Here is a 19,971-nt window from a genome sequence, read left to right on the forward strand (position 1 = left end):
TGTTTCCTTTTCCGGCTCTTATTCTACTCCTCTCCCCCTCACCTTCGGGGTTCCTCAAGGTTCAGTCTTGGGCCCTCTCCTTTTCTCTCTATACACCACCCCTATTGGACAAACCATCAGCAGATTCGGTTTCCAATACTATTTCTATGCTGATGACAACCAATTATATACATCATCTCCAATCATCACCCCTGCTTTGTTACAAAATACCAGGGATTGTCTGTCTGCTGTCTCTCAAAGCATGTCCTCCCAATATCTGAAACAGAACCTCTCCAAAACTGAGTTTCTTGTGTTTCCTCCCTCTACCAACCAACCTACACCCGACATCTCAATTACCTTCAATGATTTAATCATTATTCCCAAGCAGCATGCTCATTGTCTTGGGGTCATATTTGACTCAGAACTCTCCTTCATTCCCCATATACAATCACTCACTCGCACATGTCACCTGCATCTCAAAAACATCTCCAGAATCCGACCATTTCTTACTTTCAAAACTGCAAAAACCCTTACTGTCGCTGTTATTCATTCCCGCCTGGATTACTGCAACTCTTTATTGATTGGTCATCCTCGGACCAAACTCTCACCTCTCCAATCCATCTTGATTGCCACAGCCAGGGTCATATTCCTGTCCAGCTACTTCACCGATGCCTCCACCTTGTTCCAGTCACTACACTGGCTACCTATCAGCTACAGAATACAATACAAACTCATATCCCTCACCCACAAAGCTCTCCACAGCTCTGCACCACCATATATCTCATCCCTGTCTATCATCCTACCCACCCCCTTCATTCCGCAAATGATCTTAGACTAACATCCTCCATAATACGAACCTCACACCTCCATCTCCAAGACTTTTCTAGTGCCGCGCCAGTTTTCTGGAATGCACTACCCCAAAGAATGCGACTAATATCCAGCCCCCAAGTTTTTAAGCGTACATTAAAAACACATCTCTTCAGACAAGCTTATCATAAGAACTTACTAAGCTAACTCTCCCCTGTCCCACCTTCTAAATGCTACTCATAACTTTCTTTCTCCTATCTTTCTCCTATATCTGTCCTCACATCCTACATACAACCAATAGCACGTAAGGGCACCCAAAAGGTTACTGTCTAAAGACCAGATCATTCATCTTTATATGTAACCAATAAACTAGCATAACGATGGCCGGCCAGATCTACAAGTGTGCTTCACCTTTTGTGTCCACCTTCTTCCCCCTAGATTGTAAGCTTTTGAGCAGGGCCCTCATTCCTACTGTAGCTGTTTAATTTTGTACTATTTTGCTTTGTTTTTGTTTATACAAGCCCCCACTTGATTGTAAAGTGCTGCGGAATATGTTGGCGCTATATAAATAAACTTTATTATTATTATTATTATTATTACCTCTTCATCAGGAATTCCACCAATATAACCATAATGGTGGATTTCCCGATGAAGAGGTGGGGTGACAGCTTGAAACAGGTAGAATAAAACCACCTTTAATTCAATTGTCTTGGATTTATGTCATATCTTCAGCTGCGCAATAATAGTTCCAAATCAACTTTGTTTCTAATCTAGTTCTAGATGATGGCACTGCCGTACATCTTCCGAATTTGAAGGGAAGTGTCTTTTATCTGCTACACTAAATTTCCTTGGCCAACCACTTGAGCATCCTCAATGTTGCCCATATCTTGCTGTCCTTAATGCCTAGAAATAAAGACAGATACTTATTCATCATGCAATACCATCAGGTAAGTGTCTGATTGAATCCAAATTTATTCTGCAGCAGGCCAACAACTCCAAACATAAAGCCAATGTCATTAAGATTTATCTTCAGCATAATGAAGTGCAAGGAGTCCTGGAGGTGATGATTCAGCCCCCGCAGAGCCCTGGAAGTGATGATCCTGCCCCCGCAGAGCCCTGGAAGTGATGATTCTGCCCCCTCTGAGCCCTGAACGTAATTATCCAGCCCTTGCAAAGCTCTGGAAGTGATGATCCTGCCCCCGCAGAGCCCTGGAATTGATGATTCTGCCCCCTCTGAGCCCTGGACGTAATTATCCAGCCCTTGCAAAGCTCTGGAAGTGATGATCCTGCCCCCACAGAGCCCTGGAACTGATGATCCTGCCCCCACAGAGCCCTGGAACTGATAATCCAGCCCCTGCAGAGCCCTGGAAGTGATGATCCTGCCCCCGCAGAGCCCTGGAAGTGATAATCCAGCCCCTGCAGAGCCCTGTAAGTGATGATTCTGCCCCCGCAGAGCCCTGGAAGTGATTATCCTGCCCTCGCAGAGCCCTGGAAGTGATGCTCCAGCCCCTGAAGAGCCCTGATCTCACCATCCAGTCTGTCTGGGCTCACATGAAGAATCATAATGGTTTGAAAAAGTCTCACCCACAAAAGATCTATGGTTAGTTCTCCAAGATGTTTGGAGCAACTGAACCTCACACAAAGAAGTACTTGTAAATATGTTTTTCAATTACACAGTTCTTATAATAGTTTTTTCACAGGAACCAATTGCTTGCGTGAAAAATATCAGCATGCCAATGAGACTTACCAGTCAATGGGAGTTAAAATAAAATAACTGAGTTTATACAGATCATCTGTATAGCATCCGGTTTTTAAAGCTACGTTACAATTCTCAACATAGGAAACTATGTGGTCTGTAATTATGATGAAATTCTGATGTCCAAAAACAGATGCCATGCATATGACAATTGAGATAAAAACAATCCTCTGTATTTTCTGAGTGAAGATTGATTTTTTTATACACTCATTTGAACTTATAATCATCTACATGTCATCTGTATGGCATCTGTTTGGCATTTGATTTTATAAATCGGCAGTGAATAAATTTTACAAGACCAAAAACAGTTTTGGATGCTATACGGTTGATCTGTATGGGACCCAGTTTTATTGCACACTCACAGACTTGAAAGGACAAGTCTCATCTGAAACATGGAAAACCTGAGTGCACATGCTGGAAAATTATGTCATCTGAACAGTTCAGTTGGATTACATTGGTCCTAGTGCCGTCTGTGTGATGTCAGTGTCACGAGTGTGTTGTGCTGTGCTGAGATCTCGGGGAGATCAGGGTTTATAAGGGCTCATGTTTGGTTGATCACAGATCCCTTTTAGAATCTGCTTATCCTACATAGGAGAAAATCTAATTCCATTTGGTGCTGAAGAGGTCAAGGTCTCTTTTCTATCCTCCTGAGATAGACGTGTAGCTGTTAATCTCAACTGCAGATATGCCCTTCAGCTATATAAACTCAATCCTCACTCTCTCCTAGCTCATTCTATAACTGACCACTTTGAAGGAGCCATTATCTGGAGAAACTGAGGTGTTGTTTCTGTTGCAGCTGAAAAGCTTATTGCTTGAGTAGTTGTGGAAAAATATTTGCTGTGTCTTTCCTCTGCTTCCTGTTATTGTTTTTCTGTAGTAGCGAGCTGGCCTTTGCACCAGGCAGGGTGAGATCAGCACCAGTGAGGGCCTAGGAACGGGACAGCGCACGGGTGGTAGGGCCCATCTAGAGACATTAGGGAGTACAAGGATCAGTCTCAAGTTAGCGTTAGGAGGTGATCCCACTCACCTCTCCCTAGCACCTGTGCCTTCCAATGTATTGTTTCCCTAGTGTACCCTTTGTGTTTTGGCACTCAATGGGGGTCCTCTCATCCCCAGTGTGATATTAGCCAGCCCAAATTTTTTCCAGGACCCTAATATGGATCCAGTTGTGGCTCTTGTACAACAGATGCAGAGTTTATCTCTGAAAGTGATGTATCTGTGGTCACAGGTTGTGCATATGCTGCAGGAGATTATGGGTCTGCTGGTCTCGGCCCACAGCCAGAATGAATCAGAGAACCCAAGATATCTCTCCCTAATAGGTTTACTGGGGGGAGGCATACTTTTCTGGTTTTCAGGGATGCTGGTAAACTCTATTTCAAGCTTCACCTTCGCTCCTCAGGGAGTGAGGAACAGATTGTTGTCTCACTCCTGCCTTTCTCCTTTTGGCTGATTCTCTCTCCCTTCGCTTGGTAGACAAGTTTTTTGTGGCCTTGGGTCTCATTTAGATTGACCCGGACTGAATCTCCCTTACTTATTCCAAGCTATCTAGACTTCGGAAGGGGGGGTTGGTCAGTAGAGGAATTTTGTTCAGAGTTCATCAGATGGGATACTGATAGGAAGACCCCACCCTAAGAAGCCAGGGCCTGTCTAAAAGGCTAAAAAAAGGCCCTGGCTATGTACGAGATGTATGAGTCTTTAGAGGCTGCTGTGGCCTTAGCCATCCGAATTGATAGACGCCTCAGGGATAGACCTGTGAATACCTTTTTTTTTTATAGATCTGCCTGGTGGTGAAAGCTCTCCCGTGGTTCTGGATGAACCCATACATTTAGGGAGAGTCTCTCTATTCATTGATTTGTTTCCCTGGTGTACCCTTTGTTTTGCGTCACTCGCTGGAGGTCCTCTCGTCCCAAGCATGACAGCTTTATTCTCGGACATCATTGGGTCGGAAATACAGTCATGTCAACGTTATTGTCGCACCCCGGGTCAGCCGAGCTGTTCGAATCTGGGCGGTCCATGGCTCGAGGGGTCTCAGACCCAGGAGCACCGTTGAACAGTTTTAAATGAAAATTAAAAATAAAAATAAAATCCGACTACACCACTCGTGGTTTGCGGTCAGGGATAGTAGGGCCGCTGCTGCGGGTTCCCACTGGGGATGATGGATGGGGGCAGCGTGGATGGTGGAGCCCTCCGAGAGCAGGGCTTTTCCCCAGGGGTAGGAGAAGGGTTAACATGGAGGCACACAGCAATGAAGCAGTCCAGACAAAGAGGCCAGTGTGATGGTTTTTACTCACTGGATTCACGCCCTGGGGACGTACTGGATCCCACTTGCGCCCGTGTCACTGATGGCTATGCCTGCTGACCTAGTGCCACTCTCCACCTATGTATTTGGGTCCTCCTTGGTGTGGAGCACTTGGAGGTCCTCCTGGTGTCTTTGACCTGCTGCAGGCAGCTTGGACTATTTAAGGGAATATGTCCCAGTCCTCTCTTTGCTGCTGATGCCTCGGACATTAGTGGTGGCAGATGAGTCCTGAAAACCCACCCGAGTTAACAGATGGCTTGAAGTCCTGGTCTATTCTGGGATCTGCAACCCGTGCGTGCAAAGTACTGTGAGCCCTGGATGTCTACCCCACAGGATCCCTCTGTCCTTGGAGCTCGCTCTCTCGCTCTCCAGCTACTTTGCTCCTATGAGTGGCTGATCTTTCTCCTCAGGTCTTTGCAGTGTCTTTACTACCACTCCGCCGACTTTCTTACTCTTCATTTTCCTTTCTGGTTCCTTTCACTTTCTCTGTGTCTCAAGAGTCTCTGGTCTTTCTTGACACCTTTCTTACTACTGCTCTCCTCACAACCTACTACTTCCTCCTCCTAAACTCTTCTCACAACCTTCCTCTTTCACTTCCTTTCTCCCACTGCTCACTAACCACACTCCCCAGGTTACCTTCTCCTCCCCCAGGTCTGGTCTCTTCCTCCCAGTTGGCTGCCTGTTATCTAACAGTGCCCAGCGAGTGTAAATGTCCTGGTGTGCTAGTGTGTAGTGAATGGCACAGTTATATTGGACCTGGGCTGTTACCTTATTTTTGTGACACCTGGCTACCGCAGGGGCGTCACATTATCTTATGGTGACGCCAAAAGTGGTCTTCGTGTCTTGGAAAGAATATTTCATAAACTTTTTTTTTTTTTTTACTTTTGCTTTTTCTCATAAAAATGGAATAAAGGAATTCCATTCCAATAAAGGAATTTTTAACTATGAAGGATATTTAATAACTTTTTGACGTGCACAGGTAGTAGTTAGAATATATACTCTGACAGTCCTTGGGCCCTGACTCCAAGATCTACCCAACTTAGACACCATTATTCACTTTTCAATTTTGGAAATGTTTTAATATTTGTGCTTGTAGAACATCAACTAAACCATATCTAAAATGTCAAATGGTTTTAAATGAAAGCATTTCAACGTAAGACAGTAAAAAACCACCGAGTCATTAAAGACTCTTCAACTCATGTCTACAGCCATCTGATTCTCAAGTGTGTAGGGGGATCAAAGCAAGCTTGGGCTTGACATAAATATATGTTTTCTGTTAAAGAGGTAAAGTCTTTTTTCCCTAAATCCCTATTATTTATGTAATGTCGTGTAAGTATATTCAAATACTTATCTCTTTGGAGAAGACAGTGATTGATAAGTATTTTAATAACGTGCAGTATATTACATACATAATTAATGCTTAACGAAAATGACTAAGATTTCTTTAGTTTCCTTGAGATTCTCATTTATGGGAATTTAGTTTAAAGTTACACCTATTGGGTAATATTAATTAGGAAGCTTTGACTTTCATACATGCCCTAAACAGACTGTAATGCCCACACTGTCCTGCCGCTCTCCCCCAGCAGGGACATCAGCTGGCTAACCCATCTGACCCTCCTGCAGTGGCCGCTCAGTTCCCATCTCGTGCTGCTGGCTCCTTGAGGCTCCATTCACATTGCAGACTTCCTGCTTCTGCTCTAAGGGATCACACAGCCATGCCCCTTTCTTAAAGGGTCAGCATACCCTTAACCCAGAAGTGCTTTTCAGGTCATCTAGAACAGAGGTCCCCAACCTTTTTTGCACCAGGGACCGGCTTTAAGCAAGACCAGTTTTCCATGGCCCAGTGGGACATGGGCGGAGCTTTGGTCATATGGGGGCGGAATTATGGAGGGGAGGAGCTTAGTGCATACTTATAATATAATTACTACATTATAGCACTGCTATATGCACCAGACAGCGCTGTATGGGGAGGATGCTGGCAAGACCTCGGTGTACAGCGCTGCTAAGTAGCAGCACTGTACATTGAGCGTCAGTGTATACAGCACTGCTGCTTAGCAGCACTACACACTGAACACCGGTACCGGGAGCCGCGTCAATGAGGCCAGTCTACTGCCCCGCCCCGGCACGCCCCACATAACATGTTCTGCCAGGGGCGAGTCAGTGATGAGAGCCTGCCGCCCCACCCCGTCAAGTACATACCATGCTGTGCTGGAGGGCCGCGTCACTAAGACCCGCCTGATTCCCCACCCCATCCCGTGCAACAGGTACCATGCTGTGCTGTGGAGGGCTGTGTCACAAAGACCCGCACGATGCCCCGCCCCATCCTGCATAATGTTCTCTGCCGGGAGCTGCGAGCTGTCACGGCTACGGCAGAGAACATTATCAATCCACACAGAGCGTGCTCTGACCAGGCGCAGGGCCGCAGAGATAGCTGTCAGCGGCGCCGCGGACCGGCTGAAAACCCCCAACGGCCAGCGGTTGGGGACCTCTGATCTAGAAGGCTGCAGATATATAAGGCACCTCTGCCCTATGGAAGGTGCCTGGGCAACGAATCTTACACATTAATAGTTCTCAGGTCCCCTAGCAATGTGCTGCTGCCACTGTTGAGCTAGTTCCACTGCTGATATATGTTTATGTTTCAGAGTATCTTTAACCTGCCGCAGCTGCTTCAAGCTGCTACCTCGGTCACTAACCACGATACCCGCTACTGTGAAATATCCACACCAACTGCTGCTGCATCCATCCATCCATCCCTCCATCCCAGAACGGAACCTCAACACCTGCTTCCGCTGTTAACTATTTCCAGAGACTGTCGCTCCCATACCACTGGGGCCAGACATCCCACCCAGTCTCACAGCTGCAGTGTAACACCCCCACCATAAGAGGCTCTGGTGAAAACCAGGTGTGGTTCCACAGTCAAGCCCCTCTTGGTTTTCTGTGTGCCGGGGCCCAGTGGGTGCTCCAAAACCCTTGCTTGCCCGGCGCGCATAACCGTGTCCATGCGGAAACCTTTTGTGTTACCTTTTTGATCACTTTAATTTGCTATTATTAATATTTGATATAATTAAAAGAAACATATAATATGCAAAAGAAAAATAAAACCAGAATGTACATCATGTAAAGACTATAAACTTTGAGAATCAAAATAAAGGTCTAATAAAACCTAATCCATTTATTACCACCATCTTCCCGACAACCGATAAACCTGTCACCCCGGTGTGGCTTCTTTCTGAATAGGAACTGGTCAACATTTTTCACAATTTATATTCCAATAGTAAACACAAACCACATATGCATCTTGTTAGCATGTGTAAAGTTTATCTTATTTGTCACATTCAACGTCTTTGGTCATTAACACCTACCTGTCTATGAACCTTCTCTGAAGGCTGGAGGTCAAAGAAGACGTACCGGGTGGAAAGGTTGGGTCTCGAAGAACGTTGTAGTGGATTGGTTTGCAGTCTGCACACAAGGGACAGTTAGGCACTGAGGTGATCATAGCAGCATCAATCTCCATTTGGTTATCCTTGGTGTAGATCTGAATGGCATAGACCTCAATTTTAACATGGTCTAACTTGATGGTCAGAGGAACGTCACAAAAGATACTTTGCATGCCTAGTGATGAGTTCTCCCCATTGATATAAAGGACTTTTACTTCCACCTCAGCTCCTTTTGTATCTGAGTCTGTGGATACGAATGTTACCCAAATAGTTAGAGTCTGTGGAATCACTGGGTACGTAAACTCCAGCTGCAGATAGCATCCATGTGGCTCAGTACAAGCAGGAGGCACAGAGTTGTCGTTTGCTCCAGGACTCCATGTTCTTACGCTTGTTTCACATGGCTGCTCAACATCGGGGCGTCCTGAAATACACAAAAGGATTTAAATAATTTGAAAACACCAAATTACATTTACTTAGTCTCATGGTCAGTAATTAATCATTTTAAAGGGAATCCGTCAGCAGGTTTTTGCTATGTAATCTGAAAGCAGCATGATGTATAGGCAGAGAGCCAGATTTAAGCAATGTATCACTTAGTTTAATTTGTGACACAATCACAGTTTTCTCTACTACAGCTCTAGCCTACACCACTGATTGGCAGCTTTCTGTATACACTGTATATTGACAGAAAGATGTCAATCAGTGGTTAGGGTGAAGTTGAACCAGTAATGAGACACTTAATCCTTCTGTGATAATTTCCTGCTGATAAAGTACTGATTTTATTGAAAGAGCAACAAACAGCCTAGTAAGTGACACATCACTGGAATCAGGGTCTCTGACCGTACATCATGCTCAAATTACATAGCAAAAACCTGCTGACAGATTTCCTTAATGTCTACTTATTTCTATAGTAAAGCCAGTCCACTTCTCTGTATATATATATATATTTGCTGTGACAGAGAAGGGGGCTGGCTTGGCTACTGAAATGAGCAGAGAGTTGACCTCTTTTACACATGGCTCTGACCTCATCCTGATACGGGAAACACTGTTTAGTTTATGCACAGGACCAGAAGCTAATCTTCTGGTAGCTGAGTTGGGGCAGCTACTGAAGAACTGAGGCATCTGGCCTGTTAGAATTAAATTAGTATATTATACTAAATATATAGTAAATTATATCACTTTTTACACTTTTTATTTGAATATTTATTCCCTAGAAAATCCTTGTAACTTAAGCACACAACTGTCCTATAGCTCTATGCAGCCTGCAGCCTCCAGGATGTATGGAAATGTAATGTCACCTCCATAAATTTGTATGGGGCCATAATTTACCTCTATCACATTTTTTGTGTGAATTGGTACTGAATACAGCTGTGGTACCTTATATTTTTTTGTGTGAATTGGTACTAAATATAGGTTTGGCATCCGATTTTTTTCTGTGAATCGGTACTGAATACAGTTTTGGCACCCTATGTTTATTGTGTGAATCGGTATTTAATATAGCTGTGGCACCCTATATTTTTTTGTGTGAATCGGTACTGAATACAGCTGTGGCACCCTATATTTGTTGTGTGAATCGGTACTGAATACAGGTTTGGCACCCTATATTATTTGTGTAAATCAGCACGGAATACAGCTATGGCACCTTATTTTTTTTTGTGTGAATCAGTACTGAATAAAGCTATGACACTATATTTTTTGTGTGAATCAGTACTGAATATAGTTATGGCACCCTATATTTTTTGTGTGAATCAGCACTGAATACAGCTATGGCACCTTATATTTTTTGTGTGAATCAGTACTGAATATAGTTATGGCACCCTATATTTTTTGTGTGAATCAGTACTGAATATAGTTATGGCACCCTATATTTTTTGTGTAAATCAGTACTGAATACAGCTATGACACCCTATATTTTTTGTGTGAATCAACACTGAATAGTTACGGCACCCCATATTTTTTGTGTGAATCAGTATTGAATACAGCTGTGGCACCCTATATTTTTTTGTGTGAATCAGTACTGCAAACAGCTGTGGAACCTTATATGAGATGGCCATTTAATGTATAGCCCGTAGAGGAGAATATATCTGTGTTATGTAAAGTAACGTGTACATGATATCCTTGAAGTTCATTAAGGGAGTTATCTACTACCCTTTTTAAATGAAGCAGTCCCAGGGCTCACTTGACATTATGACACGTGAGCCCTCTAACCTATTGGGTTGCTGCACTCTCACTTCATCTGCTTGCCCAAGGTTCATCTGAAAGAAATAAGAGTGCAGCAGCCAATTAAGGGTCGCTGACTGACTGCAGCGTTTTTTGGTATAACAATGTCATTAGAGCCTTGGGAGAGCCGACAATGCTAGAATGGCACAGGTTTAGGAGGTGTTTGTTATTTTTATTTTACAAGAGGGAGTATTTCATTTTGAAAAGGGTTTTCCAGATATTGGCCAACCCTTGACCAGGGAAGACAAGAAGTGTCATGAGAGCCTTGGGAGAGCCGACAATGCTAGAATGGCGCAGGTGTGGAAGGTGTCTATTATTTTTGTTTTATAAGAGCCAGTATTTCATTTTGAAAGGGGTTTTCCAGATAGTGGCCAACCCTTGACCAGGGCGGTGAACAAATGTCATGAGAGCCTTGGAAGAGCTGACAATGCTAGAATGACACAGGTTCAGGAGGTGTCTGTTATTTTTATTTTACAAGAGGGAGTATTTCATTTTGAAAGGGGTTTTCCAGATAGTGGCCAACCCTCAACCAGAGCAGTGAACAAATGTCATGAGAGCCTTGGGAGAGCCGACAATGCTAGAATGACACAGGTTCAGGAGGTGTCTGTTATTTTTATTTTACAAGAGGGAGTATTTCATTTTGAAAGGGGTTTTCCATATAGTGGCCAACCCTTGACCAGGGCGGTAAACAAGTGTTTATATCATATCCTTTTTTCTCGCCATTATTATTCAAATTATCACATTTGTAAATTAGACTATTTTGACATGGAACAGCGTGAAATAGATTTCACCATAGTTTGTCATTTGGAGACAAGGTTCTAAACTTTCAACATCTATACTTGTTATTCATTTCCACTATTTAGCGGCTAGAGCACACAAATCTTGTTATTAGGCAAGTTACTTGTCTTCATCGATATACACTACTCTCATTCATTCCTCCGCAGCACATATTTCAGACAAGCAAAATATCAGCTGTATAAATATGAGGAAAAAGCGTCTCAGACATTGACTGCTTCCCTTCATCAAACAAATTTTTAATATTGCAGACATTTTTCCTAAATTACACGATAATCTGTACATGGAAATTGTAGTGGGGTTTGTACATAGAAATATTTAATGCCCGAATTTAAGAATGGAAAAAAAAAGTAAAAATTCAGAAACAGATAGATCAATAGGTAAAAAAAAATAGATGAGAGGGTGAGTCAAAAATTTTCCGCACTCGCATTATATTAAAACGTTTGCTTTGTTATCGAATAAGTTCACTATCTCTCCAGTCTCTGCTCCGTGGATTGGACAGTATGAAGTGAATAATTTTTTTGTGGTCGGAAGGTGCGTCTGGTGCCAATACTTATTAACAAATTTGCGAATAGTATGGAGTTCTGACAAAGTGTGCATAAATGGATAGAGAAGTTCAAGGAAGGTTGAACAAGTGTCAGACGTGATGAAGAAGCCGGACGCTGGTCAACAACCACGACTGGTGACAACATTGAGCATTCTCTATATATTCCTTATCTTGCCTCGTCGGACTATCACCTGCCTAGACCCCTGAAAGGAGCCCTACGAGAATGAAGATTCCTTGCAGATGAAGAGGGGAAGACGGTAGTACATTTGTGGCTCACAGCTCATTCTAAACTGTTTTTTTAGTGAAGGAATACAAAATATTATTGACAGATGGACAAAACGTATTAAAAATCGGAATCGTGTAAATTATGTATTTATCTTTTCTATAAGTTGATTAAAACAAATTCTTCTGCCAGAGTGTGAGAAACATGCTCTAACTTTGTTCTTTTTACCACTGTATGGATCTGCCTGTTTATGATTGGTTGATGTCATACAGGGGAAGAAGGACACGCCCCAAAAGAAAAACTCTTGTAATATCCCATTCAACTTAACATAAACTCAAATGTTACAAGCTAATATCTTAAACTAGAAATTTAAAAAAATAAAAACTATCACAAGGTCAGTAGTGGTGCCGAGGTAATCGGCACGAGAGAGTTGGCGATGGTGGTGAGGAAGATGAATACATGTTTGTAATAGTTAAACAGATACAGTGCTGGACAAAAGTATTAGAACCGCTGCAATTCTGTCAGATAATTCTCAGTTTCTTTTTGAAAATGATTGAAATCACAAATTCTTTGGTATTATTATCTTCATTTTTTTTGCTTGCAATGAAAAAACACAAAAGAGAATGAAACAAAAATCAAATCATTGATCATTTCACAAAAAACTCCAAAAATGGGCCAGACAAAAGTATTGGCACCCTTAGGGCAGCTTTGCACATTGCAACATCGCACGTGCGATGTCGGTGGGGTCAAATCGAAAGTAACGCACATCCGGCGTCACTTTCGACATCGTAGTGTGTAAATCCTAGATGATACGATTAATGAGCGCAAAAGCGTCGTTATCGTATCATCGGTGTAGGCTCCGACTTTTTCAAAATTACGCTGCCGCGACAGGTACGATGTTGTTCCTCGTCCCTGCGGCAGCACACATCACTGTGTATGAAGCCGCAGGAGCGAGGAACATCACCTTACCTGCCACCGGCGGCTATACGGAAGGAAGAAGGTGGGCGGGATGTTTACATCCTGCTCATCTCCACCCCTCCGCTTTGATTGGCCGCCTGCCGTGTGACGTTGCTCTGACGTTGTACGACCCGCCCCCTTAGGAAGGAGGCGGGACGCCGGCCAGAGCGACGTCGCAGGACAGGTGAGTGCATGTGAAGCTGGCGTAGAGATAATGTTCGCTACGCCAGGAATCACAAGATATCGCTGCTGCGACGGGGGCGGGGACTATCGCGTGCGACATCGCAGCATCGGCTTGCGATGTCGCAACGTGCAAAGCCCGCCTTAGCCTAATAATTGGTTGCACAACCTTTAGCCAAAATAGCTGCGAACAACCGCTTCCGGTAACCATCAATGAGTTTCTTACAATGCTCTGCTGGAATTTTAGACCATTCTTCTTTGGCAAACTGCTCCAGGTACCTGAGATTTGAAGGGGGCCTTCTCCAAACTGCCATTTTCAGATCTCTCCACAGGTGTTCTGTGGGATTCAGGTCTGGACTCATTGCTGGCCACTTTAGTAGTCTCCAGTGCTTTCTCTCACACCATTTTCTAGTGCTTTTTGAAGTGTGTTTTGGGTCATTGTCCTGCTGGAAGACCCATGACCTCTAAGGAAGACCCAGCTTTCTCACACTGGGCCTTACATTATGCTGCAAAATTTATTGGAAGTATTCAGACTTCATAATGCCATGCACATGGTCAAGCAGTTCAGTGCCAGAGGCAGCAAAGCAACCCCAAAACATCAGGGAACCTCCGCCATGTTTGACTGTAGGGACCGTATTCTTTTCTTTGAATGCCTCTTTTTTTTCCCTGTAAACTCTATGTTGGTGGCTTTTCCCAAAAAGCTCTAATTTTGTCCCATCTGACCAGAAAACATTCTTCCAAAACGTTTTAGGCTTTCTCAGGTAAGTTTTGGCAAACTCCAGACTGGCTTTTTTATGTCTCGTGGTAAGAAGTGGGGTCTTCCTGGGTATCCTACCATACAGTCCCTTTTCATTCAGACGCCGACGGATAGTACGGGTTGACACTGTTGTACCCTTGGACTGCAGGGCAGCTGGAACTTGTTTGAATGTTAGTCGAGGTTCTGTATCCGCCATCCGCACAATCTTGCGTTGAAATCTCTCGTCAATTTTTCTTTTCCTTCCACACATAGGGAGGTTAGCCACAGTGCCATGGGCTTTAAACTTCTTGATGACACTGCACACCGTAGACACAGGAACTTTCAGGTCTTTGGAGATGGACTTGTAGCCTTGAGATTGCTCATGCTTCCTCACAATTTGGATTCTCAAGTCCTCAGACAGTTCTTTGGTCTTCTTTCTTTTCTCCATGCTCAATGTGGTACACACAAGGACACAGGACAGAGGTTGAGTCAACTTTAATCCATGTCAACCCCCTGCAAGTGTGATTTAGTTATTGCCAACACCTGTTAGGTGCCACAGGTAAGTTACAGGTGCTGTTAATTACACAAATTAGAGAAGCATCACATGATTTTTCAAACAGTGCCAATACTTTTGTCCACACAAATACCAAAGAATTTGTGATTGCAATCATTTTCAAGAAGAAACTGAGTATTATCTGACAGAATTGGAGGGGTGTCAATACTTTTGGCCAGCACTGTATGTAGCTTTATGCCAATTTGCAGAATTTACTATATCCGTGCTCAGCTCTGTGCACCTGTCAGTAATGCACACAGGCACACAAGCTATATGCCTTTAGACCAAATTCACAAAACAGATTTGATTAACGCATTTGCAATTTTTTCTACATGGACTTTTTGGATTATTGGTCTATGTAGAAAAATTGGTGAAAATTACTTGTACCTATTCTTATTCATACCTACCTGCCCACAACCTCAGTTCCTCAAAAGATCTCCTTTTCTACTACTCTCTTATCTCCTCTTCCCACAATCACATACAAGATTTCTCTCATGCCTCCACCATACTCTGGAACGCTCTACCCCAGCATATCATACTCTCAGCTACCATGGAAAGCTTCAAAAGGAACCTGAAGACCCACCTCTTCTTAGAAGCCTACAACCTGCAATAACCCTCAGTCCAGTACACCATTGTGCAACCAGTTCTGTCCTCACCTATCGTACCATCACCCATTCCCTGTAGACTGTGAGCCCTCGCGGGCAGGGTCCTCTCTCTTCCTGTACCTATCTGTGCCTTGTATTGTTTATGTTTATTGTACTTGTTTTTTATGTATACCTTTTCCCTTGTAAAGCACCATGGAATAAATGGCGCCATAATAATAATAATATTATTATTATTGTAGAATCCAAGGCAACAAAACTCCTTGCAATTATTCCCTCATTTTTTTTTATTTATTATTAGTCCCACCATACAAATATAAAGTTCAGATAGCAATGTTTCGGCCAACACAGGGTCTTTATCAAGGCATTAAAAATATGACATTTTTAGTGGCTTGATAAAGGCCCTAAGTTGGCCCAAACGTTGCTATCTGCACTTTTTCATTGTATGCTGGGACTAATAATAAATAAAAAAAAATTGAAGGGAATAGTTGCAAGGAGTTTAGCAACTATCCCCCAATCTTTTTTTATTAGTCCCAGTATACAAAGAAAAAGCGGAGATAACGTTTCAGCCAACACAGGGCCTTTATCAAGCCATTAAACCTACGTAATTTTTAATGGCTTGATAAAGGCCCTGTGTTGGCCGAAACGTTGCTATCTGAACTTTTTATGTGTATGCTCGAACTAATAATAAATAATATAAAAATTTGAGGGGGATAGTTGCAAGGAGTTTCAGTGCCCTGGATTCCACAATTATCTTCTTCAATTTCTGCAGATGAATGGATAGCTGTACCAAGCAGCATGATTAGTGGATTGGTGCATGGGATTTTGTCACGTCACAGGCTGAAATTTTTATGTTCTTGCCAAGTTGGGTAAAAAGAAATGAATAACATATAAAATCTGATACTGAAAATATCAAGATCCAGATTCAGTATTTGCATTTTTTTACAATCATTTTTTTTTGTACGGACGTTTTTGTTGCCTTTTTGTTTGTTGCAAAAGTATTTAAAATGGCACACATGCTTCATGAATCTTGCGTAAAATAAATAATACTCTCTTTCTTCTGTTAACTTTTTATGACAAAAGGTATTGTAAAGAAATAGTACCAAAATAACCAAAAGCAGTTTGGGGTTGTGGGGGGGGACTAGAATACATTTGCGTTACATTTTGCAACTTTTTCAAAAAGATGAATTAGTCTAAAAGATGTGGAAAAGCTGAACTGACGTAAAGATCAGAAAAACTAACAAAACCTCAAAAGTATACTTAAAAAAATGCATATTTTTGATGACTGTCAAAAATAACAAAAAGTCACGAATTGGCAAAATACACTGATTAATCAATCCCGAAACATGGAAAATGCTTGAAAAAAACTGTTCCATTCTGTCAAATTACACACAAATTCTTGAGTAATTCTTCATCTTCCAATGCGGCCATTTTCTGGGATCTTTCTTCAATCTCTTATATATAAGGTGTCAAGTGCTTAGATAGGAAGTCTGAAACACCTGCTTCCTTTAACAGGAATAACAAGAAAAATTATAGGGCCAAGAAAATCTTATGAAGGCTTAAAGTTATAAATTGGTGGTGTGTGAATCCTGGTGGTCCATTTAGGTGGTCCAGTAGCTGGATCACGAATGAACAGATGCCAACAGCATGGTGTAATAGTGCCTACTGCCAGATTTTAAGCTTTTTATCTAAATAATAACTTGGGGGTAAAAAAGTAGCACTCAATAAGACTATGATGCTTAAAGGCTCAAGTTGCATGACATAATTCCACATAATCCACTGACTGCGGTATTGTAAAATGTTCCAAAAATAACCAGATTGTCATGATTCTGCTTAGTGGTGCTCTGCTCTCCGGTAAATTTGTTGTTCCTGGTCTAGTCCTGTGTGATGTGGGAGGGGTCCGTTCTTTGGAGCCTTGTTCCAGGTGATTACTTCGCTTTATCTGGGAGCTCTTTCACCAGGAACACCACCAGTGATAGTTCTTGTTAAGCAGTGTATGTGTCTGGTTACCGTAAGTGACTAACCTGATCCTGTCCTGCTACGTAGTTCCTCGTACCTCATCCTGTGTTTTCCCCTACTCTGACCTGGCTTCCTGACTCCTTGACCTTCGGCTTGTTCCTTGAACCCGACTCCGCTCTCTCCCATGTACCCGATGTGTCCTCTTGGCTATCGTCCTTGGCTCGTACCCCGACCCCGGCTCCGCTCTCTTCCTCGTACTTCCTGGTTTACAGACCCTTGGCTCGTACATTGACTTTGGCTTCTGACTCTCCCTCTATTTCAGATGTGATCTCCCGGTTCCTGACCCCTGGCTTGTTTGACTACCCCGCAGATCTCCTCCACTAATGTATCTAGTGACTCCTAGTGGTTTAGCATCTCATTATTGTGTTTGGCATCACACAGATATTATGAGAAAAATGATCCGCGTTTCATCAGTGTTTTTGAGCAGAGTGTCATCAGACAGTTTCATCAAAGTTGGTCTGAGTTTCATCAGTCTAAAGGCCCTGTCACACATAGAGATAAATCTGCGAAAGATCTGTGGTTGCAGTGAAATTGTGGACAATCAGTGCCAGGTTTGTGGCTGTATACAAATGGAACAATATGTCCATGATTTCACTGCAACCACAGATCTGCCAAAGATTTATCTCTGTGTGTGATAGGGCCTTTAGGCCATGTTCACACTTTCAGTATTTGGTTAGTATTCTACATCAGTATTTGTAAGCCAAAATCAGGAGTGGAACAGTCAGAGGAAAAGTATAATAGAAAATGGGGCACCACTTCTTTATTTATAAACCCACTACCAGTTTTGGCTTACAAACACTGACCAAATACTGAGCATATAAATGAGAAGAAAATAAGTTTCTTCACCTTCTCTTTTCTATGTAGTCTTCAAGTTGTCTGAGTTTTTCACGGAACCATAGACTTTCATTGCCGAATTTGATCCGGCACTTGGATCAACATCAGACATGTCCCCATGATTTTGCCCAGACCCCCCATAAAAATCATGGCTATGTGAACAGTCCCATATTCTATGATAGATACCAGTGCTATTTGTGAAAAACAAAGAACTTGTACACGAAAATCTGATGTGTGAATGAACCCTAAGTTTATTCATCATTTAAAGAAGAACTGTCAATGGGTCAAAAGTGGCCATTTTTTTGCTTTTAATTTATTCTCCCTGATCCCCTGAATAATCTTTTTTTTTGTTTATATTTTATTATCCCTGATCCTAAGTGATCCATTTTTTTTGTTGTTTTTATTAACCTGCCATATATGTCATGCTAGGTATGGGGAAGTACCAAGCGAACGATAAAAGGAAATGGAGAAAGGGAAAGGAAAGCCTGAGTCTAACCAATCTCTTCAGCATCGGGGTGCTTAGGTACATTTGATGCTTGGCCTGGTGAGCGCCGCTTGTAGTCTCTGAATGGCTCTAACTGGAGGTAAAAATGTTTTTTGATGTAGTGTGTCCAAAAAAATCCCCAAAAACCTGCCATTCCTCCCCCTGAAATGCTCAGTTTATGGCTGGCTGAGGGCCAAACCTCTCAATCATTGACTTCCAATATACTCATTACTCGAGTCAAGCCTGTTATTTCGGGTCTTCATTGACTTATATGGGGTTGGAGGTCTGCGAACAAGTTCAGGTCAACTCTGCTTCCTGAAAGGAACTTTTAACAAAAGTCAGGCTGTACTGTTATGACCGTTATGACTGTCATGGGGTCCTTCAACGATATCATACAATCAACAGAGTAAGGGCGGCTTTGCACGTTGCGACATTGCACGTGCGATGTCGATGGGGTCAAATCGAAAGTGACGCACAACCGGCGTCGCAGTCGATATCGCAACGTGCAAATCCTTTTTGATACGATGAACGAGCGCAAAAGCGCCGTTATCGTATCATCGCTGCAGCCTCCGACATTTCCATAATGCCGGTGCAGCGACAGGTGCGATGTTGTTTCTCGCTCCTGCGGCAGCATACATCGCTGTGTGTGAAGCCGCAGGAGCGAGGAACATCACCTTACCTGCCGCCGGCTGCAATGAGAAGGACGGAGGTGGGCGGGATGTTTACATCCTGCTTATCTCCGCCCCTCCACTTCAATTGGCCGCCTGCCGTGTCACGTCGCTGTGACGCCGCACGACCCGCCCCCTTAGGAAGGAGGCTGGTCGCCGGTCAGAGGGACGTCGCACGGCAGGTATGTGCGTGTGAAACTGCCGTAGCGATAATAATCGCTACGGCAGCTTTCACTAGATATCGCACGTGCGATGGGGGCAGGACTATTGCTGCAGCATCGGTAACACATTGTTACCGATGTCGCAGCGTGCAAAGCCCGCCTACGAGCTCAGTGAGCAATCCAAAGAACATTTATTCCAAGAAAGTCAGAAGGTCCATCAAATAATCCACCACACAGAGGGTAAAGTAGTCCAGTAATGGGATAAATGTTCCGGGGATGAGTCACAATACTCCAGCAGTCCTTTTCCAGGGAAATTGGAGTTTCTCAACGGCTCTCTGGTGTGTTGCCTGCAGCTGCAGCATCTCCCCCAGAGGATGAATCTTCTTGCTTCTCTCTTGATGTTCTTAGACAGACTGAATAATCCCCCAGGTAAGCAGAGAGTTTAGGTAGATCCCAGGCCAGACTCCCCCAGACTTAGGGACAAAAGCCCAGAAGGGGTGATTAACCTGCAAACAGGACAATGTACACACAAGGAATACACAGAATGGACAGAGCGCCATGCCTAAAATAGAAACCTACACAAAATTATATACAACCCCCCATATTCCGCCATCACATTGACATATCCTTAAGATAGCTCACTGATTTCAGATGAGTGATGTTAGAAGGTCCTGTAGACACCAGAATTACACAGATTATGGAGCATGAACAGCTCAG

The 19,971-nt window shown here is 43.1% G+C and overlaps 1 protein-coding gene across 2 annotated transcripts in view; it reads right to left on the bottom strand.

The window, feature by feature from the left end:
• Positions 1-19,971, bottom strand: part of PAPPA (pappalysin 1) — a 554,424-nt gene that overhangs the window by 286,348 nt on the left and 248,105 nt on the right. For both annotated transcript variants that reach the window (XM_075324089.1, XM_075324088.1), the window contains exon 7: positions 8,204-8,699. In XM_075324089.1, coding sequence (XP_075180204.1) covers positions 8,204-8,699 — 496 coding nt within the window. The remainder of the gene's footprint in view (positions 1-8,203; positions 8,700-19,971) is intronic.

The sequence above is a fragment of the Anomaloglossus baeobatrachus genome, chromosome 9 (assembly GCF_048569485.1).
Source record: "Anomaloglossus baeobatrachus isolate aAnoBae1 chromosome 9, aAnoBae1.hap1, whole genome shotgun sequence".
Taxonomy (NCBI): Eukaryota; Metazoa; Chordata; class Amphibia; order Anura; family Aromobatidae; genus Anomaloglossus; species Anomaloglossus baeobatrachus.